This window comes from Semicossyphus pulcher, unplaced genomic scaffold, assembly GCF_022749685.1.
Source record: "Semicossyphus pulcher isolate SPU_LCO1_2020_fin unplaced genomic scaffold, fSemPul1.0.p SCAF_4, whole genome shotgun sequence".
Classification (NCBI taxonomy): domain Eukaryota; kingdom Metazoa; phylum Chordata; class Actinopteri; order Labriformes; family Labridae; genus Semicossyphus; species Semicossyphus pulcher.
In genome coordinates this window covers 16,437,207-16,454,075 of record NW_027211715.1, presented here as the reverse complement: position 1 = coordinate 16,454,075, position 16,869 = coordinate 16,437,207, and the positions used below count along the sequence as shown (strand labels likewise).

General features: G+C 44.3%; 2 protein-coding genes across 3 annotated transcripts; one reads left to right on the top strand and one right to left on the bottom strand.

Moving 5' to 3' along the window:
• The first annotated feature begins 133 nt into the window (after positions 1-133).
• On the top strand, positions 134-9,075 carry selp (selectin P). Of its 2 annotated transcripts, none has more exons than XM_069680469.1 (14): positions 134-216; positions 305-383; positions 465-851; positions 942-1,049; positions 1,119-1,304; positions 1,388-1,579; positions 2,013-2,198; positions 2,272-2,457; positions 2,672-2,857; positions 3,555-3,740; positions 3,947-4,135; positions 4,218-4,406; positions 4,917-5,039; positions 8,705-9,075. In XM_069680469.1, the coding sequence occupies exons 1-14, from the start codon at positions 214-216 to the stop codon at positions 8,791-8,793; spliced, it is 2,289 nt and encodes a 762-aa protein (XP_069536570.1). In that variant the 5' UTR covers positions 134-213; the 3' UTR covers positions 8,794-9,075. The 2 variants fall into 2 exon arrangements, with proteins under 2 accessions (XP_069536570.1, XP_069536571.1); XM_069680470.1 differs by lacking the exon at positions 8,705-9,075 and adding an exon at positions 5,132-5,454.
• Positions 7,521-16,505, bottom strand: lmx1a (LIM homeobox transcription factor 1, alpha). The gene is made up of 7 exons (XM_069680471.1): positions 16,327-16,505; positions 10,914-11,134; positions 10,415-10,599; positions 10,089-10,166; positions 9,637-9,724; positions 9,286-9,465; positions 7,521-7,663 (listed from the first exon to the last, which is right to left on the bottom strand). Exons 1-7 carry the CDS (start codon positions 16,503-16,505, stop codon positions 7,521-7,523), a joined length of 1,074 nt encoding a protein of 357 aa, XP_069536572.1.
• Between the last annotated feature and the right edge of the window lie 364 nt (positions 16,506-16,869).

Sequence of the window (16,869 nt, the reverse complement as noted above, 5' to 3'; positions counted from 1 at the left end):
TGTTTGTGTGTGCACACGTTTCTAAGTCTGTGTGAGTGTGTGTTCCAAGAGTGATATGGGTGTCAGAGTGGTGCCCTTCCTGAGAGGAAGTTACAGCGAAAGCGATATTACAAAATTGATCATGACTCTTTCGCGGAAGGACAATTAATAGTTTCCCACCAATCGTCAGAGCAGAATTTCATACAGCATCAGGAACGAGTGACTGAGGATCAAATGGTAAGCCTGCGACATATAGAGCAAGTGTTTGCACAATGTACATCGTACTCTTGTGCAAAATTGAGCTAAAATTTACATTGTATTTCAGATGTTTGAAGAATCCGTTGAGATGAAACAAAGCCTGCATCACAGGGTCCTGATAGCTGCGCTGATTGTTTTTGCCCAAGGTAAGTCTGCTCTTTCAGATTCCCTCCTTTCATTGCTTTGCTTGTACATGTTTGTCTTACATTCCATTCACCTAAACTTAGACCTGAGCAGCAGAGGAGGAGCCCAGGCATGGTCCTACAACTATAGCAGCAGTCCAAACCGCAGATGGGCTGAATCCCGTCAGTGGTGCCAGCAATACTTCACAGACATGGTGTCCATCGAGAGCAAGGAGGAGAATGACTTCCTGAACGACCTGGTGCCGTTTAGCTCAAAGTATTACTGGATAGGCATTAGCAAAGTGGATGGAGAATGGATCTGGGATCGAACAAATGAGAAGGTGCCCATAGAGACTCAGAATTGGGCTATTAATGAGCCAGATAACATGGCAGGTCAGGACTGTGTGGAGATGTACATTAAGAGGGAGGAAGACACAGGCAAGTGGAACAACGAGAACTGTCGCAAAAAGAAGGGAACCATCTGCTACACCGGTAAAACACTCACACTTTGTTCGATTAACAACTGACTTATTATTTCTGCCTCCTGTTGACTTACTATAGCTTGTCTTTGTGTGCATGTAGCCTCTTGCAAACAGGATTCCTGCAGTGCTCATGCAGACTGTGTCGAGACCATTGGGAACTTCACTTGCCAGTGCCATCCTGGTTTCCAGGGGCCACGCTGTGAAGAGGGTGAGCAGGATTTATTATGACTAGCTATGACCTATTTTAGATAGGAGTATAATAATATCTTTTTTTCAGCAATCGCATGCAAACCCTTGCTGGACTCGGATCATGGTTCTCACTCCTGTAAAAACACCTTCGGGTCTAATCGTTTCAACTCTTCCTGCCATTTCCACTGTGACCTTGGCTTCCACTCGGTAGGCGTTCCTCAACTGCTTTGCCAAGCCAGTGGTCAGTGGACCCACCCTGTTCCTCCGTGTCAAGGTATTACAACTCAATGTGTCAAAAACAATTGTTATTTCAAATGCCAATTTTATCAGGAAAGTATTTCTAACTGTTTATCTTAGTTGAACAGTGTCCGGTTCTGAACGACACCGACATCAGAGCAGGTAGGATGAACTGCAGCCACCCGATCGCAGTTTACAGCTACAACTCCACCTGTGAGGTAACGTGTGATGAAGGCCATGAGCTCAAAGGACAGGACCAGATCCGATGTGACCACACCGGCCAGTGGACAGCTCCTGTCCCAGCATGCACAGGTAAAGTAGTTGTCATTAACTTTGAATGTAAAATAATTATCCTAACCTGAGTAAAAATGAAAAATATCTATTTTCTGAGAAACACTGAGAAATCAATTTTACTTTCTTTTGTAATACTTGACCCCCTGTTACATTTACATACCTCAGTGTGTAGTCACGTCCTGTCTAGATGGAACAGCAGATTACATACAGGTCACATCTGTTATCACTTCATTTTACACTCATTTATAATGGCATAGGGAAACAACATTGTAATTTTAAGTGACTTGCTGTTTCCCTTGCCTGTAGATTATGTCAGCATGCTTATTCATACCCTCACCTCATGCTCACGCTATGTTTATAAAAGTGGAGTCATAATACGCAGACGTATGACATAAGAGCATTGAATCTATTGAACGGACTATGTGCGATTGATATCTTTGTCCCAACACAGTGAAAAAGTGCGCCCCTATTTTGTTTCCTGTCACGGGCAACATGACATGTGTGGACACTTTTGGGGCATTCTCCTTTGCCTCACGCTGTAACTTCACCTGCCAGGAAGGCTACTACCTGACTGGTGATAACACACTCACCTGTCTGGCCTCGGGACAATGGAGCAAACCTACGCCTACATGCACAGGTGGGTCACAGACATGATGTCAATGCTTCCTCAAATTAACACAAGCTTCCTAATAGTGTGTCTTCTTCTCCAGTGGTCAAATGCAACAGTATGAAGGCTCCAAGCAGTGCCTCAGTGCGATGCCAGGACCCCGTGGGAGTGAACAGCTATGGCTCAATATGCAGCGTGCGATGTGAAGAAGGGTTTGACTTGATTGGCGCAAACATGACGAAATGTTCTTCCCAGGGAAACTGGAGTCATGCACTTCCTGTTTGCCAAGGTATGACCAGTGATGACTAAATTGTACAGATAGATTTGTGTATTATAACCAGCAGTATGACCCTGAGCTTACCTCAGTGGAAAATCCCCACTGTGTGAATATACTTAACTGACATAAGAGCTTGTAATTTCTTGAATAACAGCGCTCCCATTTCGCTTCAACTCTTAAAGCTCTAAAATACTTTGTTTGTCTCTCTTACCTGTTTACCTGGCAGCTAAGAAGTGTCCCACTCTGAGCTCTCCCTCTCATGGCTCCTTGTCCTGCTCTGCTCCTCATGGAGAGTTCAGATTTGGTTCTCGCTGCACATCAACATGCGCAGAGGGCTTTGTGCTGAATGGGACGGCTGATGCTGATTGCACCTCTGTCGGCCTGTGGAGCACAGATATCCCACATTGCTTGGGTAAATGATCCATTTTTGTATCATAATCTGTTAAGTAGAATTCATTGACGAGAACTTAATTTAGTAGTTTAGATGTCTTGACTGAAATTCTTTACCACATATAGTTCTTTAAATTATAATCTGTAAGTCACGTTCTATTTGGCGGCACCTTGTGGCCATAACCGGTAATTGCAGGAGCACACTTCCAACATAACCACACATTTACGGTTGTAACTCTTGATTTTCCTCACTGACGGTCACTTTCCTTTTCAGACTGTTTGCCTTCATCTGAGCATCGAATTTGTTTATTTTTCTTTGGATTTTCACTTATTTTTGAAGTTGTATCTGTAGTCATCGATCTTTTCTTTGTTTGTTCAGCCATGGTAGATTACTGTTTACTCGCAACACTTGCAGAGACCGGAAAAGCAGCCGCTTAGCTCCGCCTACCCTCTCTGGCAGACCAACCACTGCTGGGTGATGGAGAACGCGCTGGGCGCTGCTTGTGATTTTTTCTGCAAAAGTTGCACCAGACACCCAGTCCATAATAATACTATATACTGCAAATGCGAAGGCTTTCATCAGTGGGCCATAGGCTCAATCACCATTGTGTTACCTCATTTGGCGATAGATAGTGACCTAACAGACATTTATTTACATGAAAATCTTCAAGATTATATCTTTAACATCTTGGTCTCTTCCTCTGTCTCTTCCCCTCCAGCCAGAAGATGTTCCACCCTTAGCTCTCCCTCTCATGGCTCCTTATTCTGCTCTGCTCCTCATGGAGAGTTCAGTTTTGGTTCTCGGTGCACATCAACGTGTGAGGAGGGCTTTCTCCTGAATGGGACGGCAGACACAGACTGCACCTCTCTGGGCATGTGGAGCAGAAAAATACCCTCCTGTCTGGGTAATAAATCGTGATATGATAGAGCAGCAATTGTAACTCGGATGGACATGTGTCCTTCCTTTTTTTATATCCCAATTAACACACCAGCTATGGCATTAACTTCTCATGTCTTGAAAACATGGTTCAGTCTTTTTGCCTTTGTTTCAGCACATAGGGATTGTATGATGTGAAGGTGATGCTCATGTTATGCTTGTTTTTATCCACAGCACACCCATGCCCCCTACTGGCCAAGGCTCCACAACACGGGAGGATGAATTGTAGTCATCCACACTCACCTTTCAGTTTTGGCTCCCTCTGTGACATTGAATGTGATGAGGGCTTCAGGCCGAGAGGAAAACAAACTCTGACATGCAGCAACATGGGCCTCTGGAGTCAGGAAGTACCAACCTGCCACCGTGAGTGATCAGCATGAGCTCAAACATCCTGCTTTTATCTTCTGATCCAGTACTTACAATTTATTTTCTTTCCGCATCTCAGCTGTGCAGTGTGGTTCTGTCGGTGCCTTGGCTTCAACCATGTCTATGAACTGCTCACATCCTCTGCGGCCCTTCAGCTTTGGCTCAAAGTGTCTTTTCACCTGTAAAGACGGATACTCCCTAAATGGCACAGACGCGCTGTTTTGCTCCTCATCTGGCTCTTGGAATGAGAGCCTGCCTCGCTGCACAGGTGAACTGATTTTTGAATGCTAACAATGCTACAATGACAATCGTACAATATTTATTTACTATGTTATCTTAGCTGATTAAAGCATTCTAGCTTCACATGCTGGCACTGTCAATATTTTAACAAGTATGTAACTAATCTACTGGACATATTGAAATTCTGCTCTATTGGTGGTGCCAGAAGAAAAAGTAATCACATCAGTAATTTATCATTCATATTTAGGGGGGTATGAATGTGTATGTGCAAATTTCAAAGCAACAGATGTCCAGACATTTCACTACAAACCAGAAAAATGTCGGCCTTACCACAATCGAGGCAGTACCGAGACCAAAGATATAAGGAAACATCCTCTTTGACCCATGAATGTCTGTACAAAATATCATAGCAATCCATTCAGGTTTTCAAGTTTTAAAATAGTAGAATGGATATTAAAAAATATGGATGAATGATTTGGTAATCAAGAAACCTGCAGTGAGGTTGAAGCACTTAAGAAATCTGTTGTTTGTGTTTCAGATGAAGGTATGCCACTGGGGACTGCCTTGCTGATGTACACTGGCGTGGGAGCAGCCTCTGTGGCCGTGCCGCTCCTCCTGACAGGGCTGGCTTTGTTGATTGTGACGCGCTTTAAGAAAAGAGGTGAGACCTGCTGTAATACAGTTCACACATACACATGCAGCATGTTAAAGCAGTCACAATATTCCCTTCATTCTTATTTCTGAATTTTGCAGGAAATTCTATTGTGTCTGATGCGCCAACATGGGGAGACAGAGAGAACCCTGCATTTGAATTTTGATTGTTTTTCAGAGTTGATTCCTGCAGCAAATCATTTCATAAACACCAACCTAATACTTGCTTTTATTACATGAAGCTAGCTTCCTGTTGCATTTTCAACTAACAACGATATTATAGTATGATTATAACATCACATAAAATCCTTATGATGTAGACAATCACACATATTCCATGAAAACCTTCTGTAATGAAAGAACCCAAATCAGGACGCATTAAGTTTGTGTGCAGCTTTGCTTTGCTTGTATTTTGCTTAATTGTCAATAAACTATCAACTATTCTTGTATCATCCCCTTTACTGTTACTTCATTTTCTCTATTTGTGTGTCTATCCAGTGTTATTTAGGGTTCAGTACAGCAGCTTAGTTAACCCGCATTTGACCTCTCCCACAGGACGTCATAGTGCGGGGTCAATTTGGGAAGTGGCAGAAAACCTCTGACATTGCCAAAGTGCCACAAAGTGTCAGTTTAGCACATTAAGTGGCCAGAAAGCCCCCCATCACCTCGTGGTGAGGAGGTGATCTATTATCAGTGTCAGCTCAATGTGTCAGACTGGGCACTGATCCCACGTTGAGGGACAATTCACCGCCTCCCACAGTAAATACACGAGTATTAAAGCTAAGAGGAAGAACTTGCGTAGAGTTAAGAATATGACTCATATTTGGGATTATTTTTTACCAACCTATTTAGTAATAAATCCAGTGTCTGAATTATGTCTAGTATTTTATTGCATGGCATCTACTGTGCAGAATCTTTCCTGTGTATCTGTGCCAATATTACCCGCCCAGACTGTAAATATGTGCTGCAAATGGCCAAAGGAGTATCTTCAGCTAAGCGTGTGCATCTGTCTTGGCGCTGCAACAGCATGAAGCCAATTATAGCGGTTAAAAGACAGAGGGTTTGTGGCCTGCCGTTGGCATGAAGGGTGCAATAAATAACCGAACCTTTGACAGGAAACTGTTTGGCTACCGTCAGAATAATAATGAGGTTATTGCTACCCGCTGTGACCGTATGATCACGGTTTGATTATTTTTTTCATGCCACCCACTGCTGCTGCCAGCCATGTATGCATGCCAACTGTGCACAGACTCGCGCACAAGAAGGGAAAAGACCCCGCAGGTGACCACCTTGGCTTCCTTCCCTGATATTAAAGTCTGGCTTTTCTTCCTAAAGATACAAGGAAACGCATTATGATACTTTAGTTCCAACAACAAAGAGTGTTGTTCCTCCTAGCACATGAGCGTGCACACCAGCAGACACTTAGAGCAGATACAGACACAGATACAGACTCAAAGAAACACACACTCTGTATACTCTGCTGCACACTTCTTTAGCTCTGGTTGGCAGTGGCATACCTCGGTGACAGACAGTTAGATTGTTCCTGACCATTGACTTGCGCTCTCTGCTCTGCAAGGTCTGATTTCATAGTGGGAAAGATGAGACGGGTCCAGGAGAGGGTTCACGGCTGGGGCAAGGAGGCACTGCATACAGTGGGGCTTCATATCTCCGTGTCACCCTGGGCATTCTCCCCTGACACAGCTTTCAGCCCCTCCGTTGTCTGAAGGGTTTTCTCAACCTCCCTCCCCAGGATTGGTGCATTCCAGCTGGGCACAGCGCCTGGGTGGTCCCCCCTCCCTCCTGTCCTCGGAAGGAAAGGCAGAAAAATGCAGCGAGGGCCTTTGACCGTGAGGAGCACAATGTGAGCGTTGATGATGGCGGCGTGGATGTGATGCTTACCTGCCACTGACCCATACAGCTGTCACAGCCCAGCGTTTTACAATCTGATGCTCCACCCAACAGCCGGGGGGGAAGATGCCTCGCTGACCTGTCACCTAGATCGGACCGATAAGCACCGAGGATGGACTGACCCGGCTCTGACCCTCAGCATGAATACCCCATCTTTATAATAAATCACCCTCTACTTCATACTCACTAAATACTCACTGTATCATAACCATTATTTATTGATCACTGATTCATTCAAGATGAACTGCATACACACATTGTGAGAATAAATACAAATACACACCCAAATAGCTATTTACATTAGTAGATGCAGATATAATCTCATAACTAACATTCAAACATAGTGAGAGGTCAGAAAGTATCGTGCATACACAGTCTGTGTTTACAGTGGGATTGTAAAGCATAAGAGGCAGTAGTGTATTCATGTTTATATGGAGGTGCACCTGGTATATTGCATGGTATCACAGTGTACCCACGTCCCCTTGGCGGTGATTTTGCAACCACTTCTTCAGCGTTCTTGTGCACGGTACAGGCAGATAAATGATGAGACCAGAGGGCGATGCAGAGGGTCTGATCTCCACCCTCAGGAGGTGAAGTAGGAGTCCTGCATGGAGTAGAGGCGGTCTATAGGGGTGAGCAGAGAGGAGTCACCAAGGGACAGGCAGTCGCTGTCAGCCACATGACACAGAGGGTCTCCGTCCATGTCGCCGTACAGACCCTTGAAACCTAAGGAAGACACATCATCATTAAACACTAGAGTAAGGCTGTAAGCTGAACATGAGTTGGGTTAAAGGGGCACTTCACATTTTTTACTCATAAAGTTTAAGTGCGGACTGAGCAGCTGTAAAATGTTGTTTGGGAGAAGCTTAAGCTTAAAAACATTTTTTTTAATTGTTTTACATTTCTTTCTTTTGTTTTCTTAAAGGAGCAACTCGCCCCTGGAAAAAGCCACTGTCAGTCAAAGCTGGTGTTCTCTGTAATCGATACAAGCAATAATATTTGAAATTGGCGCCATAGCTGTGGAGAAAGTTGTACAAACAGCTCGTGGTTTTGCCCGTTCTACATTCCTACAACAGCCAGCGTGCATTGCGCCCCTCCCTCTGAAAGGAACGGCTGGAGTGAAATACTATCGTTTCCCAATCAAGGACATTGATCGCTGCATACAACGGCTCAGAGCGGTAAAGAATCTAAAATACGATGAGAATATACCGGTGGATCGTCTAAAATATCTTTGGGTCTGCAGTCCACATTTCAAACCTGACGATTTTGAACGAGACATCGGAGGCGGGCGTCCTAGATTGAGGAAGTATAGTTTAGCAAGCTCCCTGGCCTCTGCCAGACTACGTAACACGTGTCATCTGGAGGAGGTTTTCCAGGGCCCATTAGAGCAGTGGATAGAGTCCTCCAAAGGCACAGAGCCAAATTGCATTTCTTTTCTACCATAATGGCATTAGCTCCCCATCATAGCATGATAGGAATGAGGTTGAAAATCGGCGAACTGGCCCTTTAAATTTGATTTCTTTTTTGAATGTTAAAGAAAACAATAAAAGATGCTAATGTGTTGCATTATGGGAAATGTAGGATCCGGTGTTTTGTGTGTCTTGTGAGTATCTCAGTCTTTGCTTGTCAAAAAATACAATTTTGAGGATTTGTCAAGGACTTATTGAAGGAATTATTTTGCATTCTTCAAATGACGGACAAAATAGTCGGAGCAGCTGACAATATAATAAATATCCATCCATTATCTATACCGCTTATCCTTTTCAGGATCACGTGGAGGCTGGAGCCCATCCCAGCCGTTACGGGGCGAGAGGTCGGGTACACACAGCCCAATCGCCAGTCAGTCACAGTGCTGACACACAGAGACAGACTGCAATGAACTAAACGGGCATGTCTTCGGACCATAGGAGGAAGCTGGAGTACCAGGAGAGAACCCATGCATGCAAACTCGTCCAAGCCAGGACTCGCACTAGTAACCTTCTAGCTGTGAGGCGACAGCGCTTACCTCTGTTAATATAATGTTATTTTTTGTTGCTTCTCTAGAGAGAAATTGATTCAGTTCATTGTTTGTGGTTAAAGACATTGTTATATTATATTACATTAGGGAGTCATTTAGCTCTTTTCTCCGTTTATTTTGACCTCTCAGGAAACACTGCTGCTACGCTGGAGCTAATGGGATCAAAAACTGTTGTTCATTTGTAAACATTAGGATCCTGACTCATGTTCTGATAATAAAATCCTATCATTTAAAATCAGTTTTGTTATTTTTACTAACCGAGGAGGCACCAAACAGTAATACTTTAAACATGTAATTCTCCATCATGCTTCGACAGCACTGAGCTCTTTACCGTAGGGGTGCATGTGATCTCCCGGCATCTGAGGAGGGGTCAGGCCCTGTCTGAAGGGGTCCATGTCGTAGTCCTGCTGCTCCAGTGTGGTGAGTCCCATCTGCTGCTGCTGCTGCTGAATGTGGGTATAAGAGGACCCCAGGTGCTCCAACTCAGAGGTCAAACCGCCACGGGAGGGCGCTGTGGGGCACAGCAGACACACAGGAGAAGGTTTTTAGTGACTGTTACTGTAATGGGTTTTAGTGCTCTTTTTGCTATAATATATTAGCCTCTAGATCTTGCACCTTGTATGGAAGATAAAGGTAACTATTTTTGGATATATATTTTTTACATTGTCCAACAGTACAATACCTGTGTGATGTGCTGGGTGCTCACGCTGCTCCTGAGTCTGCTGCTGCTGCTCCTGCTGCTGCTGCTGCCTCCTGGCCAGTTTCTTCATCTGAAAAACACACACGTAAAGCTCACATACAGCCCCGACTGTAATAAACTTCCACTGTCCCTCTGCCACCCAGGCGCACGCGTGTGTTCACTCAATTGCAAAGTATTAACAGTGAGGTAAAGGACGTCTTTCAGTGGAGGAGGGAAACCACACATGAGCCCACTTTGCGAGGAAATATGGGCTTTAATCTGCAGCGATCTCGCTGTGAGATGTCATCAGTTTCCTGTATGAACAGATAACCAGGCTGATTTCCACGCTGGCATACAAACACGGTGCAGAAAGAGTCCTTTTATTAGTAGCGCATATGACTGTGTGTGTGCGTGGGGGTGAGTGTGTAAGTGTGTGTGTGTGTACTTTGTATTACTTTGGCTCTTTGGTTCTGGAACCAGACCTGCACAACCCGGACGCTCAGACCAGTCTCTGCTGCCAAGGTCTCCCTTACCTTGGATCAAGATTCAGGGGGGGAGGGGAGGGAGTGAGAAAGGGAGGGTAAGAAATAAGGACAGAGAAAAAGAGAGGAGGTCACTTGAAGGTTATAAAAATAGTGTCACTTCACTAATCTGTCTCAAACAAGGAGGAAAGGAAAGAAATATTTATGACTTTTACGTCTTCACACGATCGCATACGATAATGTCTGTTTGTATCTACTCACTCCTCTTACACGTCAGTTGATCAAAGAATAAACTGTACCTTTCGGCAAGGCTTGGACGAGACCTCAAATGAGGCTTTAAATGTCCGTCTTTGTTGAGTGGTCAGAATTGTGCGCGGCCTTTTGGGACGTTTGCTGTCCAGATCTTCTGATCTAACTCGTCTGCCGGTCATCCTCCCAGATTCCTCCTCCTCTTCTTCCTCTTCTTCTTCATATTCACTCTTACCTAGGAGGCAGACGTTAGTAACAACATTGAGAGATGAAAAAGGGAAACTCATAAGATCAGTCTGTGATATTAAATGCATGATTTGCAGTTATATTTCTGATCAAGCGTTTTTCAGTTGAGCCACTTTTCCTCAACTTTTCTGATCTCTGCTTTTGTTACAAAAGTATTGTAAAATGTACAAAGCAGCGTGCATATAACATGCACAAATGCAATTTGTAACAATCAGTAAAAATAGTGATATATCTGTTTAAAAAGATCTGTACAGTTTGCAGCCATTCACACACACACACACACCCACTGTCCACAGTCTGTACCTGTGTCGGAGGAGGCCGGGCTGGCCACACACTGGTGGTAGTCGTCTCTGGCACACAGTAGCCGTCCCTCCCTGAGGACGCAGTGGTCTCCGGTCTGCAGGCGGCAGGAACAAACGCTGCAGGTGAAGCAGTGCAGGTGGAACACAGCGGCCCCCGCACGCATCACCAGCTCCGCGGGAGAGATGGCCTCCGCGCAGCCCCCACAGCGCACCGCAAACAGACTGCAGAGAAAGAGAGGAGGGAGGGGGTGTGAAACAAGGGAGGAAACAAGGGAGAGATTTGTGTGTAAAGAGTAGTGTAAGAGTGAGTAATGCTTTGTGTGGATGTTTAGAGTTTGAGTAAGGGCTGAGACACTTGAGGACCCTTGAGACTCAGTAAGAAGGGACCCCATGAGAAAAAAATGCTTGGTTGACTCAGGGAATGTTGCTGAGTCGAGCTGTCACTCAAAACAACCTGACTTCTCCCCTCTCCTCCTCCTCCCGCTGCCCCGACCACGCAGACACATACCCTCAGCGTGGCGGGTGTGCATCTTAGCGCCTGGCAACCAGGACTGGTGGGCTTAAGCCTCAGAGACTGTTGCTGTGGCTCCGGCTGCCGTGTCCGAGGCTGTGCTCCTGGGGAGGCGGGAGAAAGGCTCTCGGCAGGCCATGGCTCCAGGCAGAGGGGGGGAATCAGGTCTCCCGGTGGGACAGGCTGAGCCGCCGGTCCCATGAATTATCTGCAGAATTATCCCTAAGTCTGCTTAACCAGAGCGGGACAAAGGCAGAGCCAGCCCCCGAGCAGCAGGACCATTGTCCGCTGGCTGACACCGCCGCATTCTGGGTCTGTCACGCAGGATGATGCGTCATCATTCTGGAGCTGGTGTTTGTCTCCAGGCCTGACTGGGTCACCAGAGCAGTCAGAGCAGAGGCATGAGAAAGTGACAGGCCTTTTTGTTTCGCATAAAAACACTTCTTGTGGCCCATAAGGAGAGGCTACATATATCACCGAATCAGTTTAAGGATTATGTATTGCAAGGAAAATGCAGGATCAGAGAAAGAGAAAAATAAAAAATGTAACTTGAATGATTTAAAAAAATTTTCAGTGCTGATAAATTTAAATATTTATGTACTAAAAGGAAAATTCCCTTAAAAATACAGTTTACATTTGTACCTTTTAGTATTTATCTTTTATCGGTTGCGTCTGCTAAACAGCAGTTTTTCATTTTAATCAATAATGAAATTATATATTTTGTCTGATCCAGATTGAATTTCTTTTTAAATCCATCTAAATTGAAACTCTACACTCAAACAAACAAAAGCCCAGACCGAACACAGAGCGAACACTCAGGTTGAGACGTCCCTGTCAGAAGGAGCTGCAGCATCCCGAAGCCAAACATTGCTCACACCTCTCACTGTTGTCGTGGGGTCTCTAAGGCGACGCTAAAGCCCCTTCCCGGCAGCTCAGGAGGGTCAGACGGGCTGCTTGACCCGTCCGAGTCGTCTGCTCCGCGGCCTCAATGGTATGCGCTTTAATATGGCCAACATACCGTCTGTGGTATGTGCATTCCTGTGGCAACACAAGATGCATCGACGCAACATTTTCAAAGGAAGTGTGTCGGAGGAAAATACCCGGGATGATTCTGATGCAGCAAAGTACCTGATTTAATGTCTCAGTGATGCTAATGCTAGCGGGCAGCGATGACGAAACTACGGGCATTAATGTGTTGGGTTTCGAGAATCGCTTTTCCATTATGCGTCTTATTATACCCAGTATTCTAAAGCGTCGTTAATGCAAAGGTTAGAGTAGCTCCCATACTTATGGAGCGGCTCAAGGTGTTTAATATTTCAGAGTTTCCGTCGATGTGATTGGCGTGCAGCGGCCCTGCGAGGAGAGCGGGAACACTCAGTCACGCTGGATTTAGACATGGCAATTAGGGACATGATCATTACGGAGAAATAAGTCAGCAAAATCCAGCGCTCGTCCACACTGACACAGCCAGGTTCAGGCACTCTCAAGGTAGATGCACTTAAACACACACACATTTAGTCCAGAGAAAAGCCCTCCTCGCTCATTGTTCTGTCCGTGACCTCACTGCTGACCTTTAGCAGTCAGGCAAAGACTGCTGGTCCAGTGGACATGCAGAGACACGGATCCTGTTTCTGGATCAAGTTAACCGGGATCATTCCCTGAACACACACACATACACAAAGAGAGTGTGTGTATCAGATACAGATCTGCGGGTCAAGTGCGCCGCCCGTCAGGCCGCCGATCTGACGACCAATCTGATGTCCAGTCCACCTGTCCGCTGAACCGTTCAGGCAGTCTGAAGACACCTAAACATCACATGGTCAGACGGGACATTCATTCTGCTTCATTAAATTACAGCACAGTACACTGCAGTGTGTGTTTGCTGGTTCTGCGTGACTATTTGTAAATTAAAGGAAAGATGCAATCCTGTCAACATCAGCTATGACAAATATTTCAACAAACCGTGTAATGTTTCAGATTTATAATGATCATTATTGTTTTATTACTGAATCTAAAAGCCTTTTTTTCAAATGCAGTCCTGCAAGAAATATGAAGACAGAGGACGGAGAAAAGAAAATACATTCATCCAATGATCATCATCAACTTATTAACTTACGAATTGGTTACTAAATTTAAACAGGAATTAAGGAATTTATATTAATCTGAGGGATTGTAATTGGGTTTTTTTGCTAAAAAAATAAAGTTGTGGCTAAACTATACTTCATGTCACTATAATATTTACAGCTTTTAAGAGATTTAATAAAATAAAGACATTTTAAAAAATCCACATGGTGCTGGTTTAGTTCACTTGGTAGAGCAGGCGCCCCACATACAGAGGCTACGGTCCTCGACGCACTGATTGAAGGTTCAACTCCCGGTCTGTGATCCTTTGGTGCATGTCATCCCCCACTCTCTACTACCCACATTCCCTGTCTCTCTTCAGCTGTCCTATCTAATAATGGCAAAGAGCAAAAACAAATCTGCCACAGGACACTGTGATGTAAAAAGAAATAATTGGGCAGGAAAATTAGACAGTAAATAATTAAACTTATAAATAGTGTTTTGCTATTTTTTTAAGATTCAGGTGCTGCACTGCAAACATGGAAAAATCACTGGTTTGGATATTGATTCATATATATTGGAGATTTTGTCAAACGTTTTTTCTCTGCACAAATATTTAATCAGTAGTTAAGTGTGTCTTCTTCTATATGCAGTGTTATCTATGAAGCAAAGAACATTCATCCATCAGTTGTTACATATCTGGAAGAAGGTTGGCAGCACTGGTTTAAATTTGCTTCCTTCCTGCCATGTCTTTATGTGGAGTAATGACATAAAACAAACAAATTTAAATACTGACTGCATTCACTTTAAACTTCCATGAACAGCCCAACCCGACGGTCTATCACCACACAAGCACAGGTGAAAAACAAAGGTGAGATTCAGGAAGAAGATCCAGCGTGTGGTAAGAGACAAATGTTGTCACAGTATGGAATAATCGTCACTTACGAGCTGGCTTCACACTGGTCCTGGATCAAATGAAAGGACACAGTTTGCACTGCGAGAGAAACACTGGCACAGTTTTAAAACCCTCATGGTGGACCAAAGTGGTGCAATAAGGAGCCGTAAGCGCACGCGGGATGGAGCTGGGAGGTGGAGACAGGAGACCTCGGAGGCAGAGCTCTGGCACCCGGCCTCCTGCTAATTGGTCAGGTCAGATAACTCACGGTCGGCTGGGCATCGTCCCATCGCTCGACACGCGGGCTGCTGTGAGCAGAGCTTTCCAGATGCCACGGCACACAACGCCAGGGCTCGTGGAGCGCTCTGTCCCCCGAAATAAGTTCACACCAGCCTCAGTGTCTCTGTTGTAGGGATGCAGCAGACCTTCAGACATATGGCTCTACTCTCCTAATTACCTCTCAGGCCAGATCTATCTGAGCTTTGGCCAAGTGCTGTGATCACACTAAACACTTTGAATTAGGAGCTTTTATAGGAATTCACTCAGCCTTTCATATCTCATTAAGCTTCATGGACTACATATAAGTTAAGCTTAGCCCCCATTCCAGCTAAGTTCTGTCTTCAGATAGAGGGAAGTCTTGTTTCTTTCTTTCATGCAACTGTCTTTTTGTGAATGTGTCTGTCTTTTCTTTTTGCTTTCAGCCGTTGTATGGTTGTCCTGTTGTAAGGCTGGGCCTCCAACACCTCTGCAGTATAAGGTCTCTGACCGGAAACATGGTTTTGGACCCGCTTGGCAGAACGAGCATCACTAAATTGGTGCTGTTAGGGAGCGTGGTTTGGTTTTGGCTCTCGTTAAGGTGAGATCATGTTTAGGAGGAGGAATGAGACGATGAGGCAGTGGGCGGCGATGGGTGATGAAGGTGGGAGTTCTGAGGGAGGAGGGGGTCTGCCTCGGCGACGAGACCATATGTTGTCCCCAGCTTGCAGTTGCCACACCAATGGGCCTCCAAATTTTAACACATTTTGACAATGTGTCAGTTGAGCTCTACCCCTGGTTGTGTGTGGTATGTGTGTGTGCTGAAGGTGTGTGTGAAGGTGTGACTGTGTTGTTTTGCATGTGTGTGTGCATGTGTGTGTATGGATGTCCACCATGCAATAGTGTTCTCACATTCCAGCTCCCTCGCCTCCCCTTCCTCCTGCAGTCACCTTGTTCTGTTAGCGCACGGTGCCAAGTTCCCTTGAAGTCACCATATACGCCATGCACACATATCCACACATATGCACACATACGCATAACACAATGTTTGTGCCATAGACAAACAAATCTACTCATAAGTAAGGAAAGCAAAAGTTACGTTAAGAGAAGATAAATTTAAGGTACTACGAAGAGAATCTGGACAAGGGTTCTGTTGTTAAAATTGGCTTAATAACACAAAATAACTTTTGGATCCTGGGCCACATAAGTGGAATAAAATGAGTTAAAATAGCGTATAACAAAACAAAAGTGCTTAATGAAACAATATATGATATTTCTCCTTTCGAAAATAAAGCGTAGGTTGTATTTTGGTTGGTCGTATCATGGTTGATCACAAGATGTATTTGACAATGATTCATAATTTTAATAATGAATATACTTAAAAAATAACTGAAGAATAAAAAAAATGAAGAATAGCTTAAATGTGTGTTCGTTTTTAGAATATTAAACCAATTCAATGAATTTTTATTAAAAAAAAAAAGTTTTTTTTCTCTTTAACTAACTCATTGAATTAAAACATCTTCGTGCAGTTAGGCACAATGTAAAATCAGGCGTGCTTCCTTAGTAAAAATCTCTTTACATTCGCTCTGATGAAGCTAGCGAAATGACAGCTTAACGTGTGTATGTTTATGATTTCAGCATGAACGTCAGGAGAATCCAAACAGTAACAAAGAGTTTGCCTCCAGCACTCACTCAGCATAGTCCCGCTTGCAGTAAAGTTTGCGGTCCCGCAGGAAGCAGGAGTTTGCGAGCGCGTCTCCGCACGCGGAGCACCGCACACACTCCTCGTGCCAGAGGCCGTCAGAGACTCTGAGCAGGAATCTGTCTGTGATCAGCCGGTGGCATCCGGCACACACTGCCCTCTGATCCATATCTGTAACGATGGAAATCCTTTAATTAGAACGATTTTCCGATTAGCAGGATGCAGCTGAAATACTGGGCTCAATTGGATAAACTTGGTTTAAAGGTGAGGGCGTTTAAATTCAATTTTACATCATTATATTGTGGAGAAAACGTAGGTAAATGTGTGGTGTTTGCATATGGATATTATATAATAAGAAATCACTTGTCATTAATAAATTGTTTAAACTGAGCAAAGAAAAAGTTTGTTTGACGACTCTGTGCCAAATAGCTATTGTGCCTAAACCAAATTAAGCTAACTCCACAAGCTAAGTGAATAATTATGTTTTTGTTTTTTAATCTAATTCGTAGTATCCATTTAATATAGTTATGTCA

Excerpts from the sequence above, each read along its gene's own strand:
- selp (XM_069680469.1), top strand. Across the intron at positions 2,858-3,554 it reads AGATATCCCACATTGCTTGG|CCAGAAGATGTTCCACCCTT; the intron begins GTAAATGATCCA and ends CTTCCCCTCCAG. Across the intron at positions 4,136-4,217 it reads GGAAGTACCAACCTGCCACC|CTGTGCAGTGTGGTTCTGTC; the intron begins GTGAGTGATCAG and ends TCCGCATCTCAG.
- lmx1a (XM_069680471.1), bottom strand. The coding sequence starts at position 16,505 with ATGGATCAGAGGGCAGTGTGTGCCGGATGCCACCGGCTGATCACAGAC. Across the intron at positions 11,135-16,326 it reads TGCAAGCGGGACTATGCTGA|TCTGTTTGCGGTGCGCTGTG; the intron begins GTGAGTGCTGGA and ends CTTTCTCTGCAG. Across the intron at positions 9,725-10,088 it reads TCCAGAACCAAAGAGCCAAA|ATGAAGAAACTGGCCAGGAG; the intron begins GTAATACAAAGT and ends TGTGTTTTTCAG.